Genomic DNA, 12,908 nt, shown 5'->3' on the forward strand with positions numbered 1-12,908 from the left:
ATGGCTGGAACAGTTCGACCGTGTGGCTGCCTTCAACAACTGGGATGATGCTACGAAACTTAGGTACGTCTTCTTCGCCTTGGAGGGACCAGCAAAAGTCTGGTTTGAGAATGAGGAAGCTAACCTCACGAACTGGGAAACCTTCAAGGAGCAGCTTCTAAAGACTTTCACGAACGTTGTGCGAAAGGAGAGAGCCCAGCAGCTGCTACAGTCTCGCATACAACACCCAAACGAGACCGTTGCAGTGTACACTGAGGAAATGAAGCGTCTCTTCCGGCGTGCCGACGCGAGCACGAAGGAAGAGAAGGTGAAGTTGCTTATGCGAGGAGTTAAAGAGCAACTATTTGCCGGCCTCGTTCGCAACCCACCTAAAACCGTCGCGGAATTCGTAGAAGAGGCATCCACAATGGAGAAAACACTTGACGCCCGAGCCCGCCAGTATGATTGCCAGCAGCGCTTTTTGTCAGCAAGCTGCATGGACACCGGTAACAACGATAACCTGCGGGAGGTTATACGTGAAGTTGTGCGAGAGGAGCTCCGACGACTGCTGCCAACGGAAGCGCAGCCGCAACTTTCATCGCTCACTGACGTCATCCGGGACGAGGTTCAACAGGCCTTGGGTGTGACGCCGACACCCACGCAGCCTCTCCAGCCCCCAGCCATGACTTACGCCGCACATGTGCGCCGTCCTGCACCTCGACGACGGGACCCAAGCCCCTATCGCCCTCAGCCAGCTGCGTTTGACCGCCGCCCACTCGCCCCAACCCGCCCGTCCTACGAGCGACGCGCGCAGCCGAGGAAATGCGACGAGTGGAGAACTCCCGACCAGCGCCGCCCACTATGCTTCCACTGTGGCGAAGCCGGTCACGTCCTCCGGCACAGCCCATACAGAAGACTAGGCATCCGAGGATTCTCTTACGACGCTCCACGACCCCGACCAGGCCAGCGACCAGCCGAAATCGAGGAGTTTTTGCGTCGGGAAGAATACTCATCGCCGAGCCGCCTATCACGTTCCCCGTCGCCATCGTCCCCGCGCTTTGTATCTCCTAGCCGAGGTTACGCCGTGCGTGGACGCTCCCCCAGCCCCCGAAGGTTAAACTAAGTAAAGCAGCCTCTGGAGGTGAGGTTGCTTCTAAGCGCAATGATAAAGATCCTCCATCGACGAGTACTCAAGACCATGCCTCAACTACGACGACAACACCGACGACGACAACACCGACGACGACAACACCGACGACGACAGCTCCGACGACGATGACACCGACGACGACGACGCGGCTAGACTTGAAGCTTTTACCGTTGCCCAGTGAAGTAACGTCGCAGTACGCCCACCGCAGCCTCACAACTCGACGAAGCCGAGATCGTACACCGAAGACAACGTGCAATGCGAAAACGCGAACAAGTGACCTTGAAGTTATGATCGACGATCACGCGCTTACTGCCTTGGTGGACACCGGAGCTGACTACTCCGTCATGAGTGGGCCACTCGCTGTCCGACTCAGGAAGGTAACAACAACTTGGGATGGCCCGCTGATCCGCACCGCAGGTGGTAACCTGATTACGCCGTTAGGACGCTGCACCGCGAGAGTTACTGTAAATGGGAGAACCTACGCGACAACCTTCCTGATCCTACAGCAATGCTCGCGAGACGTGATTTTAGGAATGGACTTCCTGAATGAACATCGGGCGATCATCGACCTTCGATCCAAGTCGATCAAGCTTTCCACGAACAAAAGTGATAACGACCCTTTCCTGCTGCCTTGAGCGTGAACGAACACACACTGCAATGATACGTGGCAATACCATTCAGTGTATAGTACTCTTTTAATGCAGGGTGATTTAAAAGAAACTTAAGCAGGCACAGCGACTGACAAGCCTTGTCGTAGGGGGTGGCTGATCTTGTCAGCGGTACATAACTCAGGCAGAGGATGCATTTCATATCGATACACATATGAGCTTAGCTACTTAATTTGCACACCTGAGCTTCTCTAGCAGCATCAGCATCTGTGATGATTTAAAATTCTCCAGGTTCCCGAAAGAACAGATCCGAATGGAGTACAGAAACAATTTCGAATACCAACAAATGATATGATTCGTTTCTTGGGTGCAATGAGATGCCTTCTAGCAAGTTTCAGTAGTAGGAATTGTGTGGATCGTAATTAAAAAAAGTCGCCAGGGACACTTAATACTGCTTACACGTGAGAAGGCGTAAGCCCGCCCGCTCACTTTGTGAACGCAGTGGCCGCATGCTACCGCGTGATGTAACCCGACGTCAGGCAGCTAGCAATTCTACCTCTGCATGGCTGTACGTAGCCGCTGCCGCTGCGACACCGCCGTACCCCTCCTGGTTTGCACGCTGACCTCAGTATGACCCGATATCTAATGGTGTAATGCCCATTTACTCCGAATTGGTCTCTTGCTTAACATTCATAGATCTCTGGGAGTCCTCATACCACTCCTGTTGCAGTGGTGCAGCAGTAAAGGCGGGCGCCACTGCCCTAGGATAGTAGGTGCTGTCACCGGTGGAATTTCTGCGATTTAGGTTGCTCTTCCCGAGGACCCTTGTGCGACCAATCATTAATTTAACCGCGACCTGCCGGTTCCATGCGGACGCCATCTTTTAAGGGTACCATCGGGTGTCACCACACACACACGGATGGTAGCTTAATGGGGCAAACAATGCCTTAATATGATTTCGAAACTTGTCCGAGAAGCAGCTTGGCATTTCCACTTTCGTCGAGTGACGGCAAGGCGCACTTTCCCCAATTATTATGGCATAACCGAACGCAGTGGTTGTTCGCAGGAAGAACCAGTGTTTGCCGGCGACGCCGACGTCATCGGGACTGTGGTAGTCATCTTAAAGCAGCGCGATACACAGGACGAGAGAAAGAAACAAGAGACGACTCTCGTCCTGTGTATCACGCTGCTTTAAGATGAATCCGTTTCAACTTGCCCAGTTTTCTGTTCTAGTTAACTGTGGTAGTCCAGGCTGGCTGGTCGTTCTTGACGTCAAGGTGCATTCCAGACCTGGTGCTTTCCGAGGCCGGAACTGCCGGCGCAAAATCGTTTGTAATCAATAATACATGCTGGGAACGGGTGTTTCCAGCTCATTTTCATGACTACTAGGCACGTAGGGTTCTTTCAAGAGTCAAAAGCAGACACTTAGAAAATTTCTACATGTACCGCTTTAAAAATGCACCAAAGCAAAGACAAAAGAGGAAACTTACGGACGTGCTTCTTGGAGGTAACTTTAGAGTGACTCAGAGGAAAAACTTTCCAGCTGCAGAGTACCAATGTGTATACGGTTGGACCCACGAAACGTGGCCAATGTAACAAAAAGACTCTCGTCTCCTTCTCCTCACTTTCTTTTTCTTTCGTCCTCGTCGAAGCAGAACGAAGCGTTTCTGCCTCTTCTTTTTGGCGCGCTTGCGCTTCGGGTCAGCTGTAGCCGGTCGACTGCAACAAAACGCTTTTAGTCGAACACGAACAAAAACCGAACATGCTGCTCTTGTCCCCAGAACAGCGAATCACATGTGATTGATCCTGCTCTCGGTAACGGCCCAGCTCCTGGTATATAAACTCCCAACCACCCCTGGACACAGCACAGACTCTCGGAGAGCGGACCAAGAACAGCACAGGACCTACCATGAAGATCTTCGTGAGTAAAGGTGTCCCTCCTAGGCGCTCGCAGGGGATTTCTTTTCAGAGTAGTGTCTCCGGTAGTGCTGAGTGAGTTTAACTCAGTCCGGCAGAGCTGTGGGTGGTGGCGGTAGCAACTACGGCTTTAAGCTTTGCAGAAGGATGTACAGTCTCTGTCATAAGTATACAGCCCAAGAGGCTTCCTTCTGAGCCGTAGACCATAGCTCGCTTTGCATCCTCAGCAACTTTATTCCCACAAAGGCGGTGGCAACTCGCGTCCTCGACCCTGCCAAGCCTAGGACTGGCAAATGTGCTTCAGAGCTCCTCTGCTTGGCTTGAAAGCAAACCTTTTGGGCAGCATATTTTCGACAAAGGCTATGCGTGCCGGTTGTTCTAGCTTCCATTGGGGTTCTGGAAGTAGAGTAACAATGTCCTGGAGCGCCGCTGGCAACAGATCACGACCGTGAACGGAATTTCGATATTTATAATGTTTTCACTCCTAAACGAAGTAGGTCAGTCGAAGCCTGTCAGCGGAAAGTCGGTGCTATGCAATATTGATCTGTGTATGGTCGTCGCAGACGCCGGCCCTAAGAAAATGCCCTGTCGTGAGCGTCATCGTTACTGAAATGAGACGCAACAAACGACCTTTTTGAAAATGGTAGTGACAGAACGGGCAAAACGCATTAGGAGTATTTACTCCAAGGAAATGTTTGATTCAAGTAGTCGCGGCCAGTGGAGGTGTCAGTTTCTACACAATAACTTATATGAGAAATCGTACCGAGTATCACATATTTTGCTGTTTTTTGCAAGCACAATGCACTGCGAAACATAAACTGAGAGCAGTTAGTCTTTCAGTGCGGTTTCATTTACCAGCGAAAACGATCTCTGATTCTCGAATTAAGACATAGCAATAAAACATCGCTAGCGTACTACTTCTTACTCTTTTGTGATCAATGTCTGTTACTGCAAGGCGATTATTATGGCATAGACTTCAGCATAGACTTCAGTCACTTTTATGGGTCTGGTCCTCAGTTTAGTGCATGGCTTATAGTACATCCGCTTAGGAGAGTGTTACCTAAGCCACACTTCCTGTATGTGCACTTAACTGCTCGGTTCGCGAAACTTGACGCCAGCAGCGCGGAAAAATGAAGGTAGTCGGATTTTACTTTCAGAAAAAAAAAACAGCTAAGTGCAGCGTGTAGAAAATGCGCGTCTGTGTGTGTATGTCTAGACGGCGCCGGAACAGCAGAGTCCATTATCGACCTCTTCGCTACCTTCGAACCCGAGAGATCCATGGCTGCGCGTAGAGGGTCGGAGCTGCTGGCGTTGGTTCTGAACAAACAGAAGCCGTCAAACTCTTCTCGGCACCCACACTCGAGCTCGGGAGGCTTTCCAACGACAGGAACCCTGAGAGGGTGCTAAACGAGGCGCTCCCTTGAAAGCGTACACAGTTTCTTCGTTATTTTTCTTCTCATTTTGCTTTTCCTTGAACATCGTTTTTCGCCTACCGTCTTGAAATCGATCTTCCGGACCGTGAATTGCGTCACGCTTGTTTGCTTCCTGAGAAAGTGCTTTAAGACAAGGCCTCACTGCGGCTGTTAGGTTATGCAAGGGCGCCAGTCTTTTCCACCACATCCTTTCTTCAGGCTGGCGTCATCCCACTAATGTAAAAGGAAAAATTTTAAGAAAATAATTAAACACATTTTGGCAAAAAGACGATACACATGTACATGCATCGTTACGGAATTTCCTTTACACAGATTAAGTAACGTGTATTTTGGTATGCTTCATGTTTGGAAGACGAGATTAGCCCGCCTGCTTAAAGGCTGTCCCAAGATGATACCGCCTAGCTAAGCGCGTGTTTCCGTCATCATCTTACATTTCAAAACAAATGACTTGAAGAAACTTAAAATTAACTTCTCAGCTTCTCAAAACGCTGATGACAGTCAGGAAAATAGTGTTTGTTAACATGCCACTCATTGTTTCTGTTATAACACCAACAGGTCTACATCGCTGCCATCCTTGCTCTGGCCGTCGTCGTGGTGAACGCCGGCTACGGGCACGGCGGATACGGTGGACACGGTGGATATGGTGGGCACGGAGGCTACGGAGGCTACGGAGGTCGTGGTGGTTACGGTGGCTACGGCGGGCATGGCGGTCACGGCGGTCACGGCCATGGAGGGTACAGCCATGCCATCACGCACTTCTTCGACAACCAGCGCGCTCACCACGGACATGGCGGATATGGACATGGTCACGGTGGATACGGTCACGGAGGACACGGAGGCTACGGTCACGGCGGACACGGCGGTTACGGCCATGGTGGTTATGGCGGTCATGGTGGATACGGTGGCCATGGCTACCATGGCTAAGGTCAAGGAGGCATCTCACTTTCTGAAAAGCTCAAAAAATCTTTGAAGTTCAAAATGTGTGAATGTCTTCGCGTAGGAAAATAAAAAAAAAACGTTTTTAAGCCCTGCATAAGGACATTTTTTTCGGCGATCTATTCAGAGGTTGATGCAGATATCAGCTTCACTTGGGAATAGCAGAACAATTATTGTAGCAGTCGCGCTGGTGGCTGAAAATAAGCTGCTTGGCTCTGAAAGGATCCGCTACAGCTGCATTTGTTTTAAAGTCAACTATGTATTGAACAAAGCTTTGTGGCCATCTTCGCCATGTGTTAGGGCGTGGCTCCTACTTTTGCTGCTACAACTGCGCCGTCAATACACATTTACAGCAATGCTTCTAGCTTGATTGTGCGTTGAAAGCATGGTCTTTTTTAAATAAAAAAGTTTCATGCTATTAAATGTTCTGAAATCATGCGCATGAAAGCTCAACCGGGCAATATTAGACATCGGAAAGACGAGAACACCATGTATGTTTTTACGGCGTCAGTAAGTTTAACCAGCCGCAAATGGGGAGTGTTATTTGGCCCACGTCTGAATACTGAGTAGAATTCGCTGAAAATTGCGACTAAATCCACATTTCCTAGGTAAGACGAAAAAAATATGGCACTTTATTTCAGGAGGTCTTCAGACAGCAGGAATATTTTCTGCCGCGTTACATTGGACACAGTGAACAGTGTCAAGTCCTCTCCTGAAGACTGAGTTCAAAGTCACCCTCTTTTTCCTGCTCAGGGCCTGGAAGGTATCCATAACTATCCTGTTTAGTATTTTTAAAGCACGCATAGTTATCACCCTCTTGTGCGACTCATACCCTGGAAGGTATGTATAACTATCCTGTTTAGCTTTTTAGAAGCACACATAGTTAGCGTGTCTGGGAGAATGAAATTAAAACTCTAGGAAATAGTTCACATTTCTCTAGAACAAGAACCTCGCCGTCTTGTCTTTTTTATTAAAGTTATTTTTTACGTCTCTCATAATGAAAGTTGAAGTCGAAGTGTTAGGTAGGAGATTTCAGTGTCTTACACGCGAGCACAGCTCTGCTCTACCTCGTCTCCCTCCTTCGGGGCTTTTGCTAACATGTAACAAGTGTGTCCCTTTTCGCGCCAATGGGGCCTTGACCATAATGCCAACCGTACGTCACGCCGTTCTCCTGCAGAACTGCCGCAGGTTCAGCTCTCCGAAATCGCCGTGGCCCAACCCTGCCGCTCAAGCAAATCGCCGGCTCGTTAACAGGACAAGCGTGCGACAAGAAAAACAAATCATAAAAAAGAAATAAAAGAGACAGAAACAAGCCTAGTTGCAAGCGTGTAAGTGCAACAAAGTACGTTGCTCTTGTAAATGGACACGGCCGGCAAGAGCAATCAAGGCAGCGCTAACAGTGGGGGCGGAGGGTACGAAATCGCCCCCTTACACGAGAATGCGCGTCGCGCAGTTGTTTCCGCCGTTGAACTTTGTATTTTGTAGTTCCATAAGTTTTTCCCCTCTCGGACTCGCAAAAGTAGTGCCACGAGTCCAAGCTTGGGCCATGCTTCTGGCAACGTGGAATTGCCTCAAGAACCGTTTGAAATGAATGCAAAAAAGGCGGTGGACTCGAAGGCGGGTGGGAATGTTCATGGCCTGCTTGACCCTTAAACAAGAACAAATAAAATAAATGAGAAATTCGGAGCTACGTGGAGAGGGCAAGGCGCTTCTTATTTGATTCTTGTTGTTTCTAACATCGAGAACACGTGGGCAAGTATGCTGGCGTTGCTTGGGTATATAAGGAGGCCTCAGGTCCTTACGTGGACAGAGACGTACAGTCCTCAAGACAAGAAGGATATCAATATGAAAGTAACCGTAAGTGGCATTGGTTTTTTGATCGATTTGGCATGGCTGAAAGTCAGGGCTGATCCACGGCGGCTGTCAGACGTGTGCATGTGCTTAGACCTCACATTGCGCAATCCGTAAAACAGAGCAGCTTTTGGGCACCTTGAAAGTAATTTGACCGGCTAAATTTCAGTGGCGCCTTCAAGAAAGCAATTAGAGTACATAGACTAGTACAATTTTCCTGTCTTGTTTTCAATTGACCGAAACATTTATCATTTTCTGTTGTGTGCATACGGATATACTCCATTTTCTTCACAACTTCCCTACAAACGTTTTACCTTGCCGCCGAAAGGAACAGGCAATTAAAGGCACTACAGGTGATTAGTGTGCTAGATGCTTTTCTTGTTTCGTTCGCCTATTTAAACGAATGCTTTGCGCAGCGCGTGCGTAAATTTTGAGTGGACGATTCAAAAGAGTAATGCGTTTGTGCAACCCTGCTTTTCCAATTTTTCGTCCTCATCACTGTGTCGACGCGAAGATTCAAGCGTTGAAATGAAACTGAAATAAGATTAATGTGTCAGCTGAAGTACCTTACACCTTAAACCTACAAGCAACGAATAAGTATCACAACGGGGTATTTTTTTTTTCTTGAGTATATAACTCGCGTGGCGCTGGAGCTCATCGTGACTTTGCTTGCGTTTTACATGATTGTAGTACTTGACGAAACTTGTTTCAAACATGTATTGACTGTAGCCTGGTCAGCCACTGAACTTTACCCAAATGATACTTCAGTGCCGAACTTTTACTCCTAAGCCATGTGCTTCCAGGCAAGCGGATGCTCGTTAATGTATCTGTTTAGCGAGGTTTCAGGTTAAACTACTCGTTACTGTACTTTCCAAAACGCAGGTGTGCCTTCTCGTCGCTTTCGCCCTCGTGGCTGTCACCTCTGCTGGCTACGGCGGTTACGGCCTGGGCTACGGCGGCTATGGTCGAGGATTTGGCATCGGACATACCTACTACTTCGACAACCAGAGGGCCGCGCCTTACTTCTATGGGGGCTATGGGAAATTCGGTGGATACGGTGGATACGGTGGATACGGTGGATTCGGTGGATACGGTGGATACGGGCTCGGATACGGCGGCTATGGTCTCGGCTTGAAGGGCTTCTACGGGTGATCGTTTTATGCAGACTGGTAAGTGTTTTTGGGAAGTGATCCTTAGGAATTCCAAATTTCCTCCCAGCTTTCTCTGCGCCTAGGTTAACGTTTCCAGCATTGCGCTGTACGCAACAACAGTAAATTCAGACCGTGATGACCACACGAGCTCCTGAGCCATTTGCCTATTTGTGAGGACTGCATCGGGAGATATCCATAAGGCGGCACTATGCAAATGCTATAGTGGAAACTTTCGCTCTTTCGTACAGGGAGCACATTGGAGAAACAAGAAACTATCTTTAAAGTCAGTGTTAAAGAAGCTTCCATGTGAGTAAACACAGCAAGAAAAGCTTTCGCAGAGCTCCTAGACAGTTTGAAGATTGGGAACTATATCCAGCGTTTAGAGAGTATCCAGCGAGTACTGTATCAAGCATGTACAGTTGCGCAGTCACAGTGGGCATCAATTTGCCCACGCTTAGGGCTCACTGTTTGAGTCCGCATACTAATAATCCAATGAATACGTCCCAATTTCTTGAATTGAAAGCTTATATCATACGTATCTTCACCGCTGTTGCTCTCTGGCATGGCATTGTAGGGGTTACGCACTGATATATTATCACTCTTTCTTTTCTTAAGAAACACTTTGAGCATAACCACGGTGCCACAATTTCAGGCATAATGTTTTTGAGGGCAAAGGTGGTGCTAACAAACTTAGCCAACTAGATGAATCGGTATTGTTTCATAGCGGCAAGGCCCTAGCGAAAGACGGAAGAACCGCGAAGGAAAACAAACACCTGACAACTCAGCCTGTAAGGTCTCCAGTTAGGCAGGCTCGATGTGTTCTTGCTGAGTACCCAACTATACGCGATTGAATACTTGCGCGTTTTTTGCCTACGCTGCTACAACCTATTTTAATCGTTCAGCATTCGATTTGGCGGGAAATACTGTCATCGGGACAAGCGTAGCAGTGTCGAAGTAATCACTCATTCGGAGTTGGAGGGCAGTGTGCTATCTATGAAAGAAAGTTTTTTTTGCTGAGAACAAGATATATTGTTTGAACGTCAGCTCTGCTTCCATTGCTCATGATAGGTCTAACCAGTATTAGATACCACTGTCCATTTCTGTGAATTCTACATAGGGGTTCAGAGCAACCAACCGTTAATCACTCTTATAGGCGATGGACTTCATATGCAATAGCGAAATTCTGTGAACCAGGGCCCTAACGTGCGTATATAGCCCCCCCCCCCCCCCCCCCTCCCCCTTGCACAACCGCTGTCTTTCTGTAAAAACACTACCCTACCCCACTCTCTTCTTTTAATGTCCTGTACCAAACCCAACAATTCTGGACAGAAGCATTTTTGAACCGCAAGTTGTTTATTAGGGTAATTTTTTCATAGATTGCAAGATTTCATTATCGCAATCAATATATCCGCAGAACTCCCGTCGGCAGGATTGCATTTTTTTGCTATGACGTTTTCCCTATCGTCCAAAGCGTTCCCCATTGGTTATCTATGGCAGTCTTCAACTGCTCGATGCTAGCGATGGAGTTGTTTCCAAGATTTTTGTGCATATCCGACGAATGGACCGTATCCTTCGATATTTCTAAACCACTACGTTAAAGCTTTTCAGTTTTCAAAAATTTTGCCCTCGAATGTTGGACAAGCATTTTATTCGTGTTATGTTCAAACTGTCGTTGTATGCATGCATGGTGTGTAGGGCACGGTCAGGTCAAATTGTGTGTCACTTATATAACCTTAATCACCAAGACTGCTATATTTTTCTAAGCTTCAGTAAGTTCAAATTCAGCAAACCTGCTACCACCGCCGATTCCGAAGCGTTTGTTTTTTGCGTTGCGTACAAATGAAACATTGTAAATTTTTGATAGGCTCTTTAGGACATGTATGAAAAAGAGTAGCACGTAAGAGCAGCATATGTTCTCTTCATCTCGTAGTCACTAAAGCGCAATTACTTAGTTTTCCCGCAGTCCCGAACACTATATTTCCTGGCTCCTTAATATATTTCTTGAATCTTGGAAGTAACGCTCAAATTCTGTCGCCTAATTTGACATCAGTGCAAGCTTGCATGTTGAAGTTAGCTTTGACCCCACAAAAAACACGCACTAGAGCTACCCGCTCTATTCAGGAGCAACTTGTTTTCCCGTCCAATCTCACGCTACAGCAGCCATCAGACGTCAAGGCGTTCTACTTTGTCTGCAAGGTAGTACAGAGCTCAATACATTTCAAAGTCAGTCGACTGAATTGTTTTGTTCGTTTACATCGCTCGCTACGGCTTCTCGGACTCTTGATTCCATTGAATACAAATGCGCTTACATCCATGCCCCCAACAACACACGACACGGAACCCCTCAAAAAAATCACCGGTGCGTCGTAACAAGGCCGGGCTGGCGGCCTTGAAGCCACCTCGCGTGAAATGTCGGCTGAAAAGAAAAAGAATGACACTAGTACGGCAGAAGTATGTAACACAGTATGACGAAAACGGAGTGTACAAGCTAATAACAAAAGGAAATTCAAATGTGTAGCGTGCACACAGATCGAGTCAAAAATGTGGCGCTGACTCGCACGCTACACGTCATTCTCCATCGCCTCCCTGTGGTCGTTCGTTACCCAACTCGCTGACCTAATTCTCCGACGCGGGCTTTGGCTCAAAAGAGAGTGCAGAGAGAGAAATAAAGGGAAAGGGAGACACGTGTGCGGTGGTGGACGGTGTTAAAATGGTGTACACCAGCTGCTACCGCTCCCCCCCTCCGAACTCCTTCCTCTCCAATATGCCTTCTCCGCCAGTCTCTTTCAGCGCGAAAGCCCAATAATACGCTGGACCACTTTGAGAAGTCGCCGAAGCGAGACGACAGAATGAGGCGCTGTGCCGGTGCCCGGCAGTTTCCTATCCCCCCCCCCCCCCCCGCCTCCTCTCCCCTCATCTTCGCAGCCGTGGACACTATGCCGGAACGGCCTCGAAAGGTGCCGCTCCAATCCATACCCTCCCCCCTTTTCTTCCAGATAGTTGGCGATCGAGTGAGTACTCAGAAGAGGCGTTTCCCGGAAAAGGGGGGTTCCTTGCTTTATGTTCTGTGCGCGCTGCCAGCGAGGTACGCTTTGCCGAGCTTTCCGAGTCTCGCAAACATACAGAGACGCAGGTTTCTTATGTAACCGTCGTTAAGCAAGATTGGCCCGTGGGATATGCGGAATTGTGGACGAGGCGCCTGGGAGAGGAACGCGAAGAGCCATTAGCGCCGTGCAGGCGCCGGAAGTCGGTTACGAGGTGGTGGCTATCGCTAAAGTTTCTGCCTTACGCAGCTCCGAAGTTTCCCTTTTATTTCCCCGGCTCTAACGCTTTCCGTTAAACTACTTATCGCTTCTTGCCCGGTACAGTGTGGCACAACGACCGTTGTTCGGTGTGCACGGTGCTGTTGTCGTTTTGCAGGTTTAACGAATACGCAAAGGAAACGATGTACTTTGATCTGAATCGATCGGCGCGCTATCAGTGCTAATAAGACACTGATCCAGCAAAACAGTGCGGAACACACATACCCAGCAATTGTGAAAAAAAAAAAAACATTTTTCAGGGGGAAAGATTTGGAACGCAACTTTTTTATATATTGTTAGAATTCGCTCTAACAAACAACATATCCGCCGATGGCCCATCGGCAGTCTTGCATTTCTTTTTTTTTTTTGCTATTAACGTGTTTTCTCTCGTCAAAAACGTTGCCCATAGGTTTTCTATAGCAGACGCAACTGCTCGTTGCGAGTGATGGAAAAACTTTAAAAGGAAGATCTGGCTACAGATCGAAAGAATGGACCATTACCTTCAATATTTTAATAATATTACCTTACAATATCTCGATATATAAAAGTTTTGTACAAGAATGTTGTACATGTGCAGTTTT

At 48.0% G+C, this 12,908-nt stretch overlaps 1 protein-coding gene across 1 annotated transcript; it reads left to right on the forward strand.

The window, feature by feature from the left end:
* The first annotated feature begins 3,646 nt into the window (after positions 1 to 3,646).
* LOC149329118 (uncharacterized) lies at positions 3,647 to 9,026 on the forward strand. Its single transcript, XM_089559180.1, has 3 exons — positions 3,647 to 3,658; positions 5,643 to 5,992; positions 8,801 to 9,026. The coding sequence occupies exons 1-3, from the start codon at positions 3,647 to 3,649 to the stop codon at positions 9,024 to 9,026; spliced, it is 588 nt and encodes a 195-aa protein (XP_089415306.1).
* Positions 9,027 to 12,908: the final 3,882 nt, after the last annotated feature.

The sequence above is a fragment of the Amblyomma mixtum genome, chromosome 9 (genome assembly GCF_055824585.1).
Source record: "Amblyomma mixtum isolate Tamu chromosome 9, ASM5582458v1, whole genome shotgun sequence".
NCBI lineage: Eukaryota > Metazoa > Arthropoda > Arachnida > Ixodida > Ixodidae > Amblyomma > Amblyomma mixtum.

Excerpts from the sequence above, each read along its gene's own strand:
- LOC149329118 (XM_089559180.1), top strand. Across the intron at positions 5,993-8,800 it reads GGTCATGGTGGATACGGTGG|TGGCTACGGCGGTTACGGCC; the intron begins CCATGGCTACCA and ends TGTCACCTCTGC.